Source organism: Tetranychus urticae, chromosome 1 (genome assembly GCF_039701765.1).
Source record: "Tetranychus urticae isolate SD_2017Ah chromosome 1, NJAU_TeUrti_SD_1.0, whole genome shotgun sequence".
NCBI lineage: Eukaryota > Metazoa > Arthropoda > Arachnida > Trombidiformes > Tetranychidae > Tetranychus > Tetranychus urticae.
In genome coordinates, this window is record NC_142958.1 from 25427503 (window position 1) to 25445498 (window position 17996).

The 17996-nt window shown below is 32.1% G+C and overlaps 2 protein-coding genes across 4 annotated transcripts; one reads left to right on the forward strand and one right to left on the reverse strand.

The window, feature by feature from the left end:
* Nucleotides 1–1563: 1563 nt before the first annotated feature.
* On the reverse strand, nt 1564–3770 carry LOC107364654 (uncharacterized). Of its 3 annotated transcripts, none has more exons than XM_015932083.3 (3): nt 3597–3770; nt 3052–3323; nt 1564–2903 (listed from the first exon to the last, which is right to left on the reverse strand). In XM_015932083.3, the coding sequence occupies exon 3, from the start codon at nt 2770–2772 to the stop codon at nt 1939–1941; it is 834 nt and encodes a 277-aa protein (XP_015787569.2). In that variant the 5' UTR covers nt 2773–2903; nt 3052–3323; nt 3597–3770; the 3' UTR covers nt 1564–1938. The 3 variants fall into 3 exon arrangements, with proteins under 3 accessions (XP_015787569.2, XP_015787571.2, XP_015787570.2); XM_015932085.3 differs by having other exon boundaries at nt 1564–2908; nt 3597–3754; XM_015932084.3 differs by lacking the exon at nt 3597–3770 and adding an exon at nt 3426–3511.
* Nucleotides 3771–6515: 2745 nt separating this feature from the next.
* Nucleotides 6516–7402, forward strand: LOC149094835 (uncharacterized). The gene is made up of 3 exons (XM_089266006.1): nt 6516–6650; nt 6731–7063; nt 7155–7402. The coding sequence occupies exons 1-3, from the start codon at nt 6516–6518 to the stop codon at nt 7344–7346; spliced, it is 660 nt and encodes a 219-aa protein (XP_089122132.1). The 3' UTR covers nt 7347–7402.
* Nucleotides 7403–17996: the final 10594 nt, after the last annotated feature.

Consider the following 17996-nt stretch of genomic DNA (forward strand, 5'->3'; position numbering starts at 1 on the left):
TGGGAAATTTTGAACCCAAATGTTTCTGGCTAGAAATTGAATGATAAATTGCTTGAAAATGGCGATGAAATTAACGATTCATTCATCAAATTCAACTCAATTAAAATCATTAAAATCAGATTGCAATTAAATATTAATTATTCCATCACTAAATTGCCAATCATTTCACGTATTTCACTGTTTTTCCTGGTTCCTCACTAACTGATAAGCAACTGTTAAAAGACTCTTTGGTCCAGCCATGGATCCATCAAAAATGGACTTTCATTGACAAACATCTAATTGTTGAAATAGTTTATCTAATGATTAATCTGTTAATTTTCCAGCTTTAATTCAGTTAATATTTGACTTTTCTTTGCTCAATTACAATACAAATTAACCTTCCCTTGACTCATATTAACCATTGAATCAACAAACGGTTTCCATTTATTCAGATTGCTTTGAATAAAACATGAAAAATATCGATTAAAAGTCCCTTTAAATTGACTCTAATTTGAAGGTTAAATTGTTTACAATTAAACTAAAAATAAGACAGTTGAACTCACCATAAGCATCTATTGTTTGGCATAGGTTTAACTGAATAAACTGGATTTAATCAAGAATATTTTTCTTCTGCTTTTGTCATTTCAGTTTCCATTAAGGTGAACAACTACGATGATTAATTGTTTTTCTTGACTTTGATTGTTCAATGAATCAAGTCTCATTCGACTGAGCAAATTTGCAATTCCAATTGTTACTTTCAAACGTTTTTTCAACATCAACAATTGACATTTTCATTTCTTACTTTCCCGATGATTTTTTGACCTGTCATCAGCCATTAAATATAATTTCATATTATTTCATGATGTAAGTCAAGTCAATAAATCAAAAAAGATTCAATCAACAGATTAGCAGACAATTAATCCAGCTTTGAACCAAATAATTTGGTTGATCAGTTGATTGTGTATCCAGCAAAAATCAAAATAGGAGAACCATTGAATGACAAATTATCCAACATTTTCATCAGCTTTGGTTATCAACATTTTGACTTGTTTTTTCCACTTAAAATACTAATTTATTATTAAATAATCATCAAATAATTTAGACAATTTAATGTCTAACAATTAAGTGAACGATAAAACATTTAAATGGATTAATTTTAATGTCGCTCGATTTGGTTAAGGAAAATTTTGACGTGCAAATTCAATCGGGTTCAAGTTTCTTGTTATCCAACTGTTTGTCAAAAGACTGCTCAAAAGCTTTAGGTGTTGATATGATATTTCAGATTCTTGTATGGATTTTGTTTTAATTTATTGATTGATTTGACTATTAACTAGGAAATTATACGTATTGATACGTTGATTACCCTTTCTGATTCTATAGCTATTATTTCTTCCTTTTGATTGTGTATTTTTGTTCAATATTTTTGACTAACTTGACTTAATAGGTTAATGATTTGGTTAACAAGCTATTAATCTGTTTAATTGGCAAATTACTGATTTGCTTCAATAGTTCTGGCTCATTTGAATATTGAGGCATTGAGTAAAAGACATGAAAGAGGCAAAAAATCCAAGATTAGAGTTGAAAAATTAGCAACAAATGTTTAATGATGATTAAAAGTTAAATAGTAACAAAAGGAACAGTCAATAACAAAAATACTTGTAAAAAATACAAAAAAACAAAAATTGGTATTAAAATAAAATAATGTGTCAAGTTGCTTGATATCAAAATTTCAAGCAAATATCAGTGGATATGTAATTGATTTGCTTTAACTTGAGATAGATAAATGGCGGAATTGAAGATTTTGCTCGATATATAAAGGGCGAGATTAGTCAATGAAAGATTTTGTGAGTTGTACTCTCCATTGATGGTTACATTGAAACTGGAATAAATATTAATGTTCTGCTACGAACGGAGATATTGAAAGAGAAAGCTGGTCAAAAATTGAATGGCCATATCAGCTCAATATTCATCGACAATCACACACTGTTTTTCATCAATAAGAAGTGGTTTGATGGTTTCCAGAATGCTGTTCATTTTTGCTTCGTCAATATTCAGTGCCATTTCTTTTAAGGGTTTGGCTTCCTTAGGAATTCTGTGATAATTTGTCTTGGAAAATACACCAGTTCCAATGAAATCGGGTAGGTTAGAAGCTGGAATGTAATCTAGAATACCTTTAGAGTCCACAAATTGTAAGCCACCAAAGCCAATCATTTTCCCAAACATTCTGAGCATTCGAGACGCCCCATAAATTAACATGTATCGCATTCCAAGAGGATAATAATTTGAGATTATTGTGTTTGCCTCTTGTAGCCATGATGAGTTTAATTGGGAATAATCAGATCCAGTGACATCAACAACCAATCCCCAAGAAGCGACACGCTCTGAAGATCCATCGATTCTGTCAATATTGTGAATCAGAAGAGTTCGTACAATATCGCTTAAATCAGTCAGTTTCATGAGTATATTTCCACGGATGTAAAGCACATTATTGTCTCGATAATCAGGAAGATATTGGAAAACTGGTGCCAGATTATATATCTCACGAGGAATTACCAATTGGTTGAAGTAATTGACACGGTTTGCTTTCCGCCAGGCGAGGTATTGTTTCAAGCATTCCAGTCCTTTGACTGGTCCATTTTCATTGCTCAAAATAAACCGTTTGACCAACCAATCATTATTCATAACTCTCTTGTAATCAATTTGATCGCAAATTCCAGGTTCATCGCCGTATTCTTCATCAAACCACATTCGAAGGTCACTAATTTCTTCACTGATTGTTTTCCGTTGCTTCATTTTGCTAATAACAGGTCAATTGTTTTTCCCTCCTTTTTGATGATACACGAAAGTTTTCCTAGATTATTGTGGTTTGTCGACTATTTGATAGCTACTTTGCAAGCTATTATCGGCCAACACAATGTGAAAACCTAAGCTAACAAAAGGAGAAAAAAAATGTCAGAAGATAGAAACACAAATTATGCAAAAACAATAATGTTAACAGAAGGTAACAACTTAAGGAGACAAAATGCTGAAAGTTAGACTATTATTTAACAGTAAGTGAACAAGACAATTTACCTGAGGCACCGTGAAACCAGTGTTGAGACGATGTAAGTCACTTGTTTAATGTTGCAATGTTAATTGTACAAGAGCAAACATGAAAATGTACACTTTAAATGTTGGTGTAAGATGTTTTCTCAAGACATTAGCCTTGCAAAGGAAGACAAGGAAAAAATCATCATTTTGTTGATGATTAATAAACAATAGTTATAAAAGTTGATTGCCACTTGTTGATTTGTTGTTGTCTCTTCAGCGGAAGATTAAAGACAAGAAACAGGAGCTGAATGAGACTGAGCAAAAAAGTGAGGCAAAAAGGAAAGAGGAAAAGACAGATTAATAAAGAACCAAACGGCTGATTGAACAAGTTGGCGCTCATTTAGTTATCAACTTACAACTTCACGAGGCCATTCAAATTTGATTTTTTGTCTCAAATTCAATTAATCTGTCTAAAAGTTCATTAAACTGATTATAACCTCATCTACATGACACAAAAATTTCAGATTTACGAATTTATGGATTGCTGTATGGAACTCAGATTCATGGATTTATTAATTTGAACATACCTTGATTCATCAATTTTTGGATGAGATTATTCCTTTGAAATAGTAATAAGTTAAACTTTCACTTACAGTTGACTATTTTTTGAATTTAATTGAAAATGAAATTGAATTTTTTTACACTTTTAATAGTTTTACAACATTCATTTTGATTAATGAAATTTCATTTTGTTTTTGATTTGACAGAGGTCTGTTGTGCCATCTTGTGTTTATAAATATAAACTTTATGCCTTTATGCTTAAAGCTAGAACCAGATTTGATCACAATCAGTGATTTTCAATCACTTTTAACCTTAGCTTAAATTGTAACAATGTTTGCTTTACCGATCACTAAACACGCTATTTAACCTCAACTATATCATTTCACTTTTGTCACGTTCAAAACTAATTGGCAATGAAACATGTTTGACAGACAAAAATCAACAATAATTGTACCATTTTGTGTAGTTGAAGATATTAGATCATTCATATTTCCAATTCTGATTTTGGTTAACAGAAAACAAGATGTAAATTTCACGAATTTAATGTGAAATTAAGATGTTTAGTTAATAATCATAAGAAGGTCCAACAGGTTTTTTTGGTTGATAGCAAGTCTAGACTGATCACTCAAAGAGTCATTCAACGACCGATTCTGTACATAAGCAACGAAGTCTGAAAAACAACAAAATGTGAGTTTGATAGACATTTTTAGAGCGAGCACTTAATAAGCTGATATGAGCTGATATCACTTAATGTTAAAAAATATCGAGAAAATGTTTCACTCTTTACAAGTCAGAGTTTACAAGTCTAAAAAATCTTGGTCCAGAGCTAGACAAGCTTGAAAGTTAAGAGTTTAAAAAAGCTACACTTATAACGATGAATACACAATAATTGCTGAAAATGCTGTTGATCTTTTTTCGCATATTTTGGTTTACTTTTTTCACCAAATAAAAAGTATTCATGAAGAGTCTGACAAGCTTGAGGTACCAAGGTTCAAACCACCAGTCACCCGGTGGAAGTAAACAAGCCAACTGCTTACAGAAAATTAATGCAACGATGGGTTTGATCGTTCGTACGAAATTGATGGAAATTTTGAATAGAATTTCGACTTAAATCAACAAAAGTAGGATAGATTAGATTCGAGTCACTTCGATTCGTCATTGTGACTACGAAAATTGACTTGTTCTATTCCAGAGTTCGAGAATGAATAGTTCGAGAATATTCAATAGAAACAGTAAATACTCCACATACCAAGGGGTAGTAAATACTGATACCGTTTTCAAATTCGAATAATATGTTGATTTTTGATTTTTTTTATAAGATGAAAATTTAGCCCTTTGTCTTTGATTTTTTACTACCATCGTAGTTTTAGGGTCCACAGATAACGCTCAGCTCGATTTTCAAAACAGGTTCATGAAAAAAGTTTTTTAAGGTTTAACATTGGACGTCTATGGGAAATCGGAAAAACTTGATTTTTACATGTTAATTTTCCCATAAGTTTCAAAAAATGTTTTCCATCAACTCTTTTTAAAAATCGATCTGCGTGCTATCTGTGCGTCCCAGAACTACGATCGTAGTACCAAATGAAAGATATTAGACTGAATTTTCTCTGTATCAAAAAAATCGAAATCTGAAATGTTATTTCAATTTGAAATCGATATCATCTTTTTCCTAACCCTTGGTAAAAGGCAAATACGGTTCACTTGTTTATCTCTGGCTTTATAGCAACAGATACTAATCCGATTCCGGCATTAGAGAGTAAACTAGTAAAAAATACCTTAAACTAAGTTGTAAGGGGCGATTAATAAAAAATGAGACCAGATATTTTGGTCTTATTAGTAAATTATATTTTATTGGTCTCATTTAGAAAATTTAATTTGGTCAAATCTTTTTTTACTAAAATGCAATATTTTCTTGTTTGAATCTAATAAGATAGACCCATGTGTCCTGTTGTGGTGCTTCGATTCAAACTAAATGAAACCAATCAGATTCGAATGTATCATATTGGATGTATGATTAGGATATGAATTAAAGGAACCGGGCAAACGAGACAGTTTACCATCATTAATAATGAAACCTTTTCTATTTGTGGGTCCATCATTATAAAAAATTAACAATCTTGGACCAACAGAGAGAAAATGCAGGAAGCGAAGGCTAGCGCCATTGATAGTACTATTTATATTTTTTTTAAGGATATTTTTTGGAAATTGTATGAGATGATTAGAGAGCAATCTACAAATATTACTAGAAAGTCATGTAAAATTGTACTTTTCAGCATCTATATGTTTTTTTGTAACGATTTCATGACTTGCAACAACCCTGAACTTATTTCCAAGCGGAGTACATTTCTTAATTGTCAATTGCGATTTGTATTGCCTGTTATTTTGATTGCGATTCTGATTGTTAGATCTTCGATCATAGATGTTTGTTGGATTAATGATTGATATACAAATCTCTCCTTTGTGTTTGGATATTGTGAAAGTTGATTAGCTGGTTGTATTGTCATCGGATAAACTTGCATATTCAAAAAGTCGTTCTCCTTTCCAAAAATGAATTTTTCTATCACTAAAGAAATTTTTGTAAGATTATTGTACAATTTGAATTATGATTACTGTAAATATAGTTTTGAGAAGTTACATTATCTTATACTCACCTTTTGTCGAAATAAGCACCCTCATATTTTTTACCTTTTCTAGTAAAACAGTATCTCAATAAACACTTTATCATCCATCTAACATAATTTTTGGAAATTTGGATGAATAATAAACTAAATATTCACCTCTACTTTAGTTACACCCGCCGAATTATCGAAAATTATTCATGAACAGATTAATTGGTTTTTTTAAGAAACTAGTTGCTTGCTACTGTAGTTGTAGCTTTCATTTTTCAACCAAAACTGGATTTTTATTATTGAGGATTACAACTAACCGTCAATACAACTATCAAAATGCTTGATGTTTCAACTGTTCTTGTCACTGGTTCAAACCGAGGAACCGACCTTGAATTTGTTCGTCAACTAGCTTCACTGGAACCTAAAATCTCTCATATTATTGCCCCTTGTCGAGATGTAGATGTTGCTGAGGTAAGAAAACACTGATATTTCTTTGTACGTTAAGATACATTCAAACTGACTTTGCGATTTTCATTTTGATTAACATTTAGGAATTGAAATCAATAGCCAAAGCCAACAATAATGTTCCTATATTGAAATTGGATGTAATTGATTACAAATCTTATGACAACCTCTATGCTGAGGTTAAAAAAATTGTTGGTAGCTCGGGTTTGGACCTATTGATAAACAATGCTGGCATTGAGCAAGAGTTGCTGAAAAGTTTCGAAGTCAATGCTGTGGCACCTTACTTACTAGCAAGAGCATTAACTCCTCTTATCAAAGCTTCGCAAAGAAAGTTAATTATTGCGATTTCAACCGAAGCTGAAAGTATTGAAACTACCAATGCAAACTTCGGAGGTTTTCCCGCTTACAAAGCTAGCAAGGTAATATTGAAATATTGATTCTATAATAATAACAAATAAGCAGTGATTATTAGGTTTAATTCACACATCAATTTTTATTGTTCTTTTCCAGGCTACTCTAAATATGCTTACTCGAACATACGCTGATCATGTCAAGAAAGATGGTGTTACTAGTGTAATGTTGTTTCCTGGTTGGTGCAAGACTGGCCTGGGTGGACCCAATGCAAGGCTCTCAACAGATTTTAGTGTTTCTTTAATTATAATAGAAACCATCTCGACTCTTAATGCTGAAAATAATGGTTGAGTAAACTATAAAAACGTTTGATTCAAACTTCATTTTTCAAATCAATCTAACCACAAACTTAAGTCAAGCTTTTATTATCGATAATTACAATGCCCCTTGCCATAGCTTAATTATTCAAATTTTGCAGGAGATTCATTCCTTTGAAAATTAATAAGTTAAACTTTCATTTACAATTGACTATTTTTTGAATTTAATAGCATCATATTTACAGGAATGATAGAGTTTTGTTGTACCATCTTGCATTTATGCCTTTATGCTTGAAGCTAGAACCAGATTTGATCACAATCACTGATTTTCAATCACTTTCATTCAGTGTAAAAAATTACTCTGATTGATTTGCAAAAGTAAACCCAATAACAAACAGCAAATGCAACAACATATTTCCGTTTCCAGAACAGTAATAGGTTTGATCAGATGCCTTTGAGGTTACTATAAAACTCGCAACTCGGATGGATGTAAATCATCAATTTATCTCAACTCGAGATAAACAAAGTTAAAAAAAGATTTCAAAATGAATTTTAAAATGTGTTTAAGCTTATTTATTTTTGCTTTAACAGCAACTAATTATGTTTCTACGCGAATTATTGGTATGCCCACGAATGGCTTGACAAATTCAATGAGTGGTAAAACCAAAGTTAATCCGCAAACAAGCGATGAAAACGATGGCAGATCTCCATTAATGAAAGTTTCCATGGACGGCCCCGGTTCAATGCCAGATACTGTGATTAAAGATATCCTAGGTAACCAAGATGTTGAAAATGAACTCGACTTTTCAAGTTTAAGAGACGCGGATTCAGGAGCGTCATCAGTAGAGGGTGGCAATGATTACGGTCCAGAAAATGAATATTATTATTACGACGATTATTACGCAGATTTTTCCGTGAAACCCATGTAAATTCTGATTACTAACTAGTCAATAAATTTATTTTGAGAGATGAAATTCTTTTTCTGTAAAACACAACAGTTGGATTTGTAGTTAAATCGATGGCTCTATGTGACCTAAATAGTTATAGAGCTGAAATTTTACATTAGTCGATGCAAAATAATACCGTGTACATCGTGAACTGAACACTTTTTCAATTCAACGACAGTTTACAGTAGTAAAAAAAAGAGAACTTTCTCACACTTCCGGACCTTCCGGTTTCCCTCTCCCCATCCAGGTACTTTCCGGACCCTAATTAATGACGTTAGAATGCCCTCCCCCTATCTAGGCACTTCCGTTTGTCTTATTTCTAAATGAAAGAAATCAGGCTAATGATACATTATGAAACATGATATTGTCTAGAAGCGTAATACGAGCTAATAAAACTATAATCATTATAACTATAGAAATAATGATGAAAATCAGCGTTAGTTTCCTTTGATCCATTATGGTTCGCGTGAGGAATGAATCGTCATTACCAGGGTAATGACGATGAGTGTAGCACGTATATAAGCTACAAAGATGATCGAATTTCATCATTACAATCAATGATGTCAGTTGAGTATGAGATAACTAATATTGTTTCAATCTGGAATCTTGGTCAGAGAATTGATCTTCCGGAAAATGATTACAAAGGACGTAAACGATTTAATGGATGGATAAAAAAAGATGGGAAAAAAACTTGCATTGCTTTTGCTTCTGGTAAAGTCACAACAACAGGATTTAAATCCCTAGCAGATGTTTCTGTTACAATAAAGATAATGTTCCCGGATTATGATTCATTTTTAGAGAAGATTGTAAGCATTGCTGTCAAGTCTTTTCTCCCTTATCAGATTGATAAACGAAAGTTTTTCAATGAACCGGATATCATATATGAACCAGAACTATTTCCTGCTGCTCTTTGGTACTACAACAAGATTTGTTTAATGTTTTTTCACACCAACTCAATTGTTATGAATGGATTACAAAGATTTTCTGATATTGAAATTGTATTGACTGCTTTCATGAAGAGGGCGCTCCCTTTTAAAAAAGTATAAATAATCAAGTTCAACACTACTTGGTTATCAGTTAACTACCTTTCCTATTTGAGTGAACTATAAACTGTATAATTTGTTTGTTTTATAAAATACATTATTTTTGTCATGCCGAACTTACGTTGGAGAAAGCACTCAGTGCTTAAACTTGCTGATAATTTAGTTCTTACTTTATCATCTGGTTTCTCTGATGAAGGAGATTTTCTCTGTACCCGTGTAGATATCCGTGAATGGTATAACGATTACCCGACCCACAGAGGCGTTGTTCTAGCAAAACGCCACCTGATCCTACTTAAAGAGTTTATCCGTGCTTTCATCGTCCAGGATGGTCCTGAATTTATCGAAGTTGAAGATTTCAAAGTACAAAGAAGTGCTTTCAACTTTATTACCATTCAGAAGAAGATGAAGGTTATAAAAATAAAACCACCTGAGATAGCCCATTTGAAAACTTTGCTTCCTGGAATAATTTATCTTCTTGGTGTTCAACAGAAGAACAATTTGGAAAAGAAAGAAATTCATGATCTGTTGATTGATTTCTTTTTGTTTTGTTCATTTGTCGCTTATGAAGTCAATAATGGACGCCTCGTGCCTGATCAATTGATTGGACAAGCGCTGGATACAGCTCGGATTGAAAGATTCAAAGAATCCTTACCAGATAATTATGAACGTTTTAAGCAAATTTTCATATATCCATTCAATCTCAATGATATGTCTACTCCGAGGAATGTTGATAGTATTTTGAGAAGAATTGAGGATAAACAATTTGTTTCCGGTGCTGTTCGATTTGCTGAATTGGACCGAGATATATTCAATTCACTGGCAACGTATCTTTACAAGGTTATCTATTTTCCATTTAATGAATGAAACTTAAAGGTGATAATTATATTTTTTGCTCTAGGTATACAACTGTTCACCGGACCCGGAAGCAACAGTTGGTGGTACTTCAACAGATTCTTGTTTTATTTGTATTTCAAATGTAATTGACACAGTTTGTCTCCCTTGTTTCCACACTGGATGTAGACGTTGTTTAGTTCAGTGGTTGCGTGCTCATGATTTATGCGCAGTCTGTAGACGAAAAGTTGAATCTTTTGCAAAGTATAAAAGAAGCTAGATAATCATTTCTCTTTTCATTTTCAATTTGATTTTTGTAAAAGTAATTTTAAATTTGTCTAAAATAAAAACAGTATCATGAATTCAATTTGTGCTTATTTTGATTGCCAAGGATTTTATGCAAATGGTGCTTTCTTCCCAAGAGAATTAGCCTGGTTAGACGATGATAAAACTTGCCATTTTCGTGTCCAGCTTGGCACTATTGACAATTTGTTTACAGAAAAAGAAAGAAATTCAGCTCGATTTTTGGAAAAATACCATCATGGATTAGGACTTGGAAAAGCTCACGGAATTCGTGGTGTTGTAAAAGTTTGCAAGGAAATTGAAAATTGTTACAACAGAATCTTCAGTTTGAAAAAACATGTCGCTGTTAAATCAAAGGAAGCTGAAGAGTTCCTAGAATATTTGGATATACCTGCAATCAACCTTTTAGCCTATGGAGCAACTAATAAGAATATTAATGATGGTTCTATTGCAGTTTGTTCACTTCACTCCAATAGTTGTCGTAATGCAAAATGTTCATTATCAGTTGTTCACTACATGCAGAAATTTGTTCAAAATACCACTAAAACTGTATAAGATTAATGAATGTGTTATTCAAATAAAAATAATTATGAAGCTTTACTCTGTGTATTTACACCATCCTTTCACAATGTTGGTTTCGGGACCAACCGGCTCTGGTAAGACTTACTGGATAAAAAAGTTAATACAGAACAAAATTCGTGTTTGTAAACCATCACCTACAAATATCACTTACTTTTATGGAGAGTGGCAGAGTTTATTTTCTACAATAAAATCTGTTAATTTCGTGAAAGGACTACCTGATAATTTAATGAATATGTTTGATGGAACCACTCCCCAATGGATAATTATAGATGATTTGATGCATGAAGCAGCAGCATCAAAGACAATATCAGAAATTTTTACAAAGGGTTCCCACCATAGAAATCTATCAATAATTCTATTAGTACAAAACTTTTTTATGAGAGGAAATGAAAGTCGGAACATTTCCTTGAATACACAATATATTGTTCTGTTCAAAAATCCTAGAGACCAATCGATTGCAACTAACATAGCAAGACAGATGTTCCCATCAAAAATCAAAAAGTTCCAGAAAGTTTACGAAGATGCTACGAAAAAACCTCATTCTTATTTATTCGTGGATCTCAAGCCCGAAACCGAATATGAATTACGATTACTAACAGATATTTTTGGAGAGAAAAGTTTTATGAAAAGTTACTTATTATAAAACTATATAAGAAGTAGATTGTTTCCAAAAATATAATCATAATGTCAATCAAAAGTGTAGTCAAACATCTTCCTACTTTGCGGAAGCTAGCAAAAGCAAAGAGTCAAGCAAAAAGGAAGTTAATATTAAAAAACTCACCAAAAAATATTTATAAAATATTGAGAGAGATAATACGTAATATTTTGAAAGGAAATATTCCACTTAAGAAAGCAGCTATTAAAAAATTAGCTCTTTATAAAAATAACTTAAGAAAAATTGGTTCAAGTGCAATTGATGATTGCTGCATCATCATAAATCAAAGAGGCGGATTTTTACCAGCTTTATTAACACCTGTGATAACTGTTCTAGCAAATATTTTAGCAGAAAAGTTAATAAAATGAATGTTATAATGAAATCGTATTTAATTCCTGAAGATCAATTTCTACAACTGCAAAACACGAAGAATGAAAGGGATCCTTTACAGGAAATCAAACCAATATTGGATTCAAATCTAACAACAGATATAAAAATGAGACTATTAAACTCGTTATTAATGAATAAAGATTCACCTCCGCAAATGGATTATGTGAATGAAGATCCAAATCCAATCGCTGATGTACAAGAAGATCATAACACAACATCTGCTCCATTAAGTCTTAATGAAGAAGTTGAAGAGAGTGAAGAAGATGGAGAGAGTGAAGAAGATGGAGAGAGTGAAGAAGATGAAGAGATCGAAGAGACTCGAGAGCAGAATGATGATTTAGAAACAGTATTAAGAAGTGATCCTTCTCTAGTGAATCCAAATGGTAAAATAAAATATAGTAACGGAAAACTCATACATAGAAGCAACATTTCAAATATTATCAAATACTTGCAATCATGGTATTCACATTCTAAACCCCCTGGAGCTATAAGGGTATTAGATTATATTCGTGAAGTTAAACCAGAGCTTAAAAAATTTGTGATCAATCCTTTCATAACATCAAAAGAGTTAACATGGAGCCAAGTGAAGAAATACTCACGCAAATCTATGTGAATCCCGAATCACCCGGTGCTTTCGGAGGTGTGAAAAAACTTTATGATGTAGTTAGAAAGTCTAGCCCAAACATAAAATTATCAAATATAGAAAAGTGGCTTGAAAAACAAGATACTTATACTTTATTCAAGAACCGGAAAAAAAATTTCATACGCTTACCAATACTAGTAGATCGTATTGATGAACAATGGCAAGGTGATTTGCTAGATATGACATGGATAGCACGACAAAATGATGGGTTCAAATATCTGTTTACAGTCATAGATTTATTAAGTAAATTTGCGTGGATTGAACCATTAAAAGATAAAACTGGAGTGTCAATACTTGCAGCTTTCAAGAAAATTTTATCTAGTGGAAGAAAACCTGAAAAATTGCAAACTGACCAAGGAAGAGAATTTAAAAATTCTACATTGCAAAATTTCTTACAAGAAAACGGGATCAAGTATTTTACTTCAACTGATGATGTAATCAAATGTGCTGTTGTTGAAAGATTCAATAGAACAATTAGATCGAGAATTTACAGATTTTTGCATGCAAAAAATAGCAAACGATACATTGATAATCTACAATCTCTTGTGAAGGGGTATAATCAATCTTATCATCGTACTATAGGTATGTCTCCGATTGAAGTCAATATAAACAACGTGAGAGATGTTGTAATAAATATGCGTAAATTACATCGTCAATCTAAAGTTAAAGTTAAACCTTTCAATGTTGGGGATGTTGTACGGATAACGAGAGCTAAAAGTACGTTTGAAAAAGGAGCTACACAGAATTTTACAGAAGAACGGTTTAAAATAACGAAAGTTAAGAAAACACCACAAGGATTCATTTACAGAATCTGTGATTTATTAAACGAACCAATTACTTCTATTTTTTATCATTATGAATTGATAAAAGCAGATGAACCAGAGCATTATAAAGTTGAAAAAGTTATAAGAACTAGGGTTAATCCTACTACTAGAAAAACAGAATATTTTGTAAAGTGGTTAGGTTATCCTGATAAATTCAACAGTTGGACTGATAATGTCACTTCTATCCGATGAAATTTATGTTGATGTTATTTCAAATGCATCAATGAATATTTATGAAGATAATACATTGTCAAAGTTTACAAATAAATTAAATCATCCACTTATTTTAGAAGGTGATTGGGAAGTAGGAATTAAAGAAGTTTTCTATCCTATTCAATTCAAAGCAATCAGGAGAAAAGTTAAAATTGCTATTTTTGCAGTCCCAGAGCAAGTTTTTACAACTGAATTTCATTATAATGATTCTGACGAAATTGGAATACTCCTTAATGGGTTGAATGAATCAATAGCATCAATTTGTCCTAAATCATGGACAGCCCCTTATTTTGAAGAACACGAAGAAAGTGTTACAGAAAAAGATAAAGATAAAGATACTGAAAAGAGAATTCGCATTGTAGGAGGATCTGACGGAAAATATAAAGTTTACCCACAAATTTATGAATTAAATTTAGTTAAAACTCTTGGTTTTGATTCCAATACATTCTTCAATCAATTGAGAAATGCTGTCAAGAATCAATTGAAATATGTACATGCAAAATCAAGACCAGAAATAGGGATAAAATCTCATTTGTTATTCATCTATACTGACATAATAAGAGAACATTTCGTTGGTGATGCAACTTCCAGATTGTTACGAGTTGTCCCTCTGAGTAAAGGAAATTTTGAAAAATTGGGGCATGTTTCATTCCCTCAACCAATTTATTATCCTGTAAGATCCTGCAAGATTGAAACTATCAACATAATAATGTGTGATGAAAGTGGGTCACAAGTAAAATTCAAATCAGGTAGAACTTTCATAAGCTTACATTTTAGAAAATTGTATAAGAAAAATAAAGATTAACTTAATAATAAAAATGCAACGAAGAGTTTATTGTAATTGTGATAGTGATTTTACTAATCACTATCAGTCACAAGCTGGAAACGGTTTTTCTGAAATTGAGGTGTTTCGAGGTCAACCATATCAAAGAGGATATGGTCTCGGTTCCATTTTAAAAAGATTCGGAATTCCCATTTTGAAACTATTAGGAAAAGAATTACTAAAAACAGGAGTTAATATAAGTAATGATATTTTATCTCACGGTAATGTCAAACAAGCAGTGAAAATCAGAAGCAAAGAAGGTGTTAAATCTGCAGCAACGAGAAGTTTGAAGCATTTATCAGACTTGATAAATCAAGAAGGAAGTGGTATAAGAACAAGAAAAAGAAAGAAAACTACAAAAAAATCACGGTCTATAAAAACTTTGAGAAAAAGACCCAAAAAATCGGATATATTCTCATGATGGATTTTTTACATCAAAACTCTGTACCAGTTAGCAAGTCTGAACTTGAAATATTTCAAATCCCTCCAACTCAAACTGCCATTGAAAGTCATTATGAAGTATCATATAGACCTTCAACAACTTTAGAAGGGGGCGTTTCATTTGAAGTACATATACCAGCCTCTGATGATTTCACAGATTTACAATCAACAACAGTACTAATTAATGCGTCAGTTTCAACTATAACTGCAACAAGTAAAGTGAAACCTGTTGATAATTTAGCCAATGCCTTATTTGAACAGATAGATCTTTATCTTGGATCAGTAAATACTGTTCAAGCTAATAATTCCTATCACTACCAAGCCTTTATTGAAGATATCTTTTTCAGACATCCAAATAAATCAGATGTTGGAAGAATGGAAGATAGTGATGAAGCTCGAATCCAGAAATCGCAATTTGATCTATATTTCCGGTTACATTTACCTTTAATGTCACAAGATAAATTACTTTTAAGTGGAGTTCCCATAACCCTCAGGTTCACTCGAAGCCCTGATTCTTTCCCTCTAATCAAATATGATGCAAAAGATACTGCTAGTTACAAAATTAAAATTAACTCACTAGCAGTTCATATTAAAAGGATGAAATTATTCCCTGATGCGCAATTATCAGTCCTCAAAGCATTAGATACTTCACCAGCAAAGTATTTCATCACTAGAAATGAAACTAAAAGTTTTACTGTTCATGCCAATCAAAGTTCAACAACAATTGAAAATGCAATCTCTGGTATATTGCCTAAGAGAATGATCTTAGGACTTGTATCTGACGAATCATTTTCTGGTGGGTTAACTACAAATCCATTTGATTTCAAACACTTTAATTTAAATTTTCTAGCCTGCTATGTTGATGGAGTAATGTGTCCTAGCATTCCATATCAACCAGATTATTCAAGTTCATTGTATATGCGAGAATATGTCAGTCTCTATAAATACTTAAACCAAGACGAAGGTCTACCACAATTGGATATTTCTCACAGTGATTATATCGACGGAAAAGCTTTCTATGCTTTTGATCTATCTCCTGACGGTTCAATCGGAGCTGAGACAGGAACACTTTCTCTATTAAAACGTGGTAATCTAAGGATTGAATTGAAATTCGCTAAAGCCCCTACATCTGCAATTAAATTGATTGTGTTTGCACAATACGATAACTTTATTGCAATAGATAAAAATCGAAATATATTCATTGATTACTAATGTTGTCAACACTGGATTTAATCAATATATTACATCACTATCCTGATTTTGGTGGTGTTTTCCCAATAAATCTTCTACCGATTCATTTTGAAAAACCAAAATTTTTCATAATTAATCTTGACCCACATTATCAAACAGGAAGTCATTGGGTTGCATTAAAGTTTGACATAAATGGATACGCATACTATTATGATTCATTTGGACGGCCGCCATATGGAAATATTCTTACGTTCATTGAGAGACATGCAAAATATGGTTATTCATTCAATAAAAAGAAAATTCAAGGAAATGATTCAATAGCATGTGGATTATTTTGTTTGAAATTTATTTTATTAGACAATGATAATAAATTATTTACTAAATGTAATCATATTGTAGAAGAACAGGAAATGTTACAAAAATTAAGATCTGTAATGCCCAAAGGCAAAACTACTAATTTTATCATCTAAATAAAATCTTTTATCATCAAAAGGTGATAGAGCAATTTTGTTTTGTTGGATCAAACTAATTTGATGATTTTTTGAAGCAAGCCTTCGTACTGTAGCAATATTTACATTTTCATTATGAAGGCAATTTAAATAATCTTCAAAAGATATATTATTTTTCAAAGTCGAACGTTGAACACCTTTGGCCACTTTTTTAACTCCCTCATCAGTCTTGAAAGAATATAATTTAGCTTTTATTCCAATAAATTCATGTATTGGTTTACCGCCCATTTCATCTTTTAAATATCCAATTTTACGATGATTAGCAGCTGAGTATAATGGATGTGAGTGGTCGTAATTCGAGAAGTCCATAACACTTGAAAGGGCAGACAGATCTTGAGTTAAATTGACTGTTTTTATCTCGTAGATCAAAGAGTCTGTATCTGTGTAAAGCAGTTCAATATTATTTCCAAAATGATTTTTGAAAATATCATAATGGAGATGGTAAACTTGTAATTTTGCTAGTTCAAGAATCGAGAAACCAACAGCAATAGGTTTATTCAAAAAGACATTTGATTGTTTCACTTGAACTAAGGCTAGACTCTCATTCAGAATAAGAAATCTTTCGCAAAGTTCTTTTCGAATCTGAAAATTAGCTCTATCTGGTGTATCAACTGCTATAACTTTCAAATGGTTTCTCACGTTTTCGATTGTTTTACCATATAATGCGTTGACATTTAGTTTCCAGAAATTACTAGCAGCTGTATTTGTTGCTGCTTGTCTTTGGATAGTGCAAAAATCTACATAGGGTTTGAGCCAAACTTCTTGATGAAAAGCTACTACACGGTGTAGTTTTGTAACTTTTAAACCTTTGCTGACATAAAACTTCAAAGTGCGATAGTGTAAAACCATCTTTTCTTTCTTGTAAAATGTTGTCATGAGCTTCTCACTAGGTTTATATTTGATCCCCTTCTCCTCGAGTCTTGATAGTAGTGAACTTTGGTAAACACTCAAAGCAGCTCTGTCTATAGTTCTTTTTTCAGGTGCCAGTGGAAAGTCATTGTGAAGATCGTGTAACTCTTGTGGATATTCGAGATCAACCTCGACGAAAAAACCATTATCTCCATCATCTGGAGTAGCTAAAATATCATCTAAAAGTGTAGCAGAAGATTCAGGATCAATCCACCTGAATCCTTTAACAGGTAACCTTTGATGCATAGCGAATCCATAGAGATTATTCACATCTAAATATACAATGTGAGATTGTGGTTTGTTGATATCAAATCCTGGCATATTTGGATTATTAGCAATAACATGACGTTTGCAAACCATAGTAGGTCCTCCTCTAATTT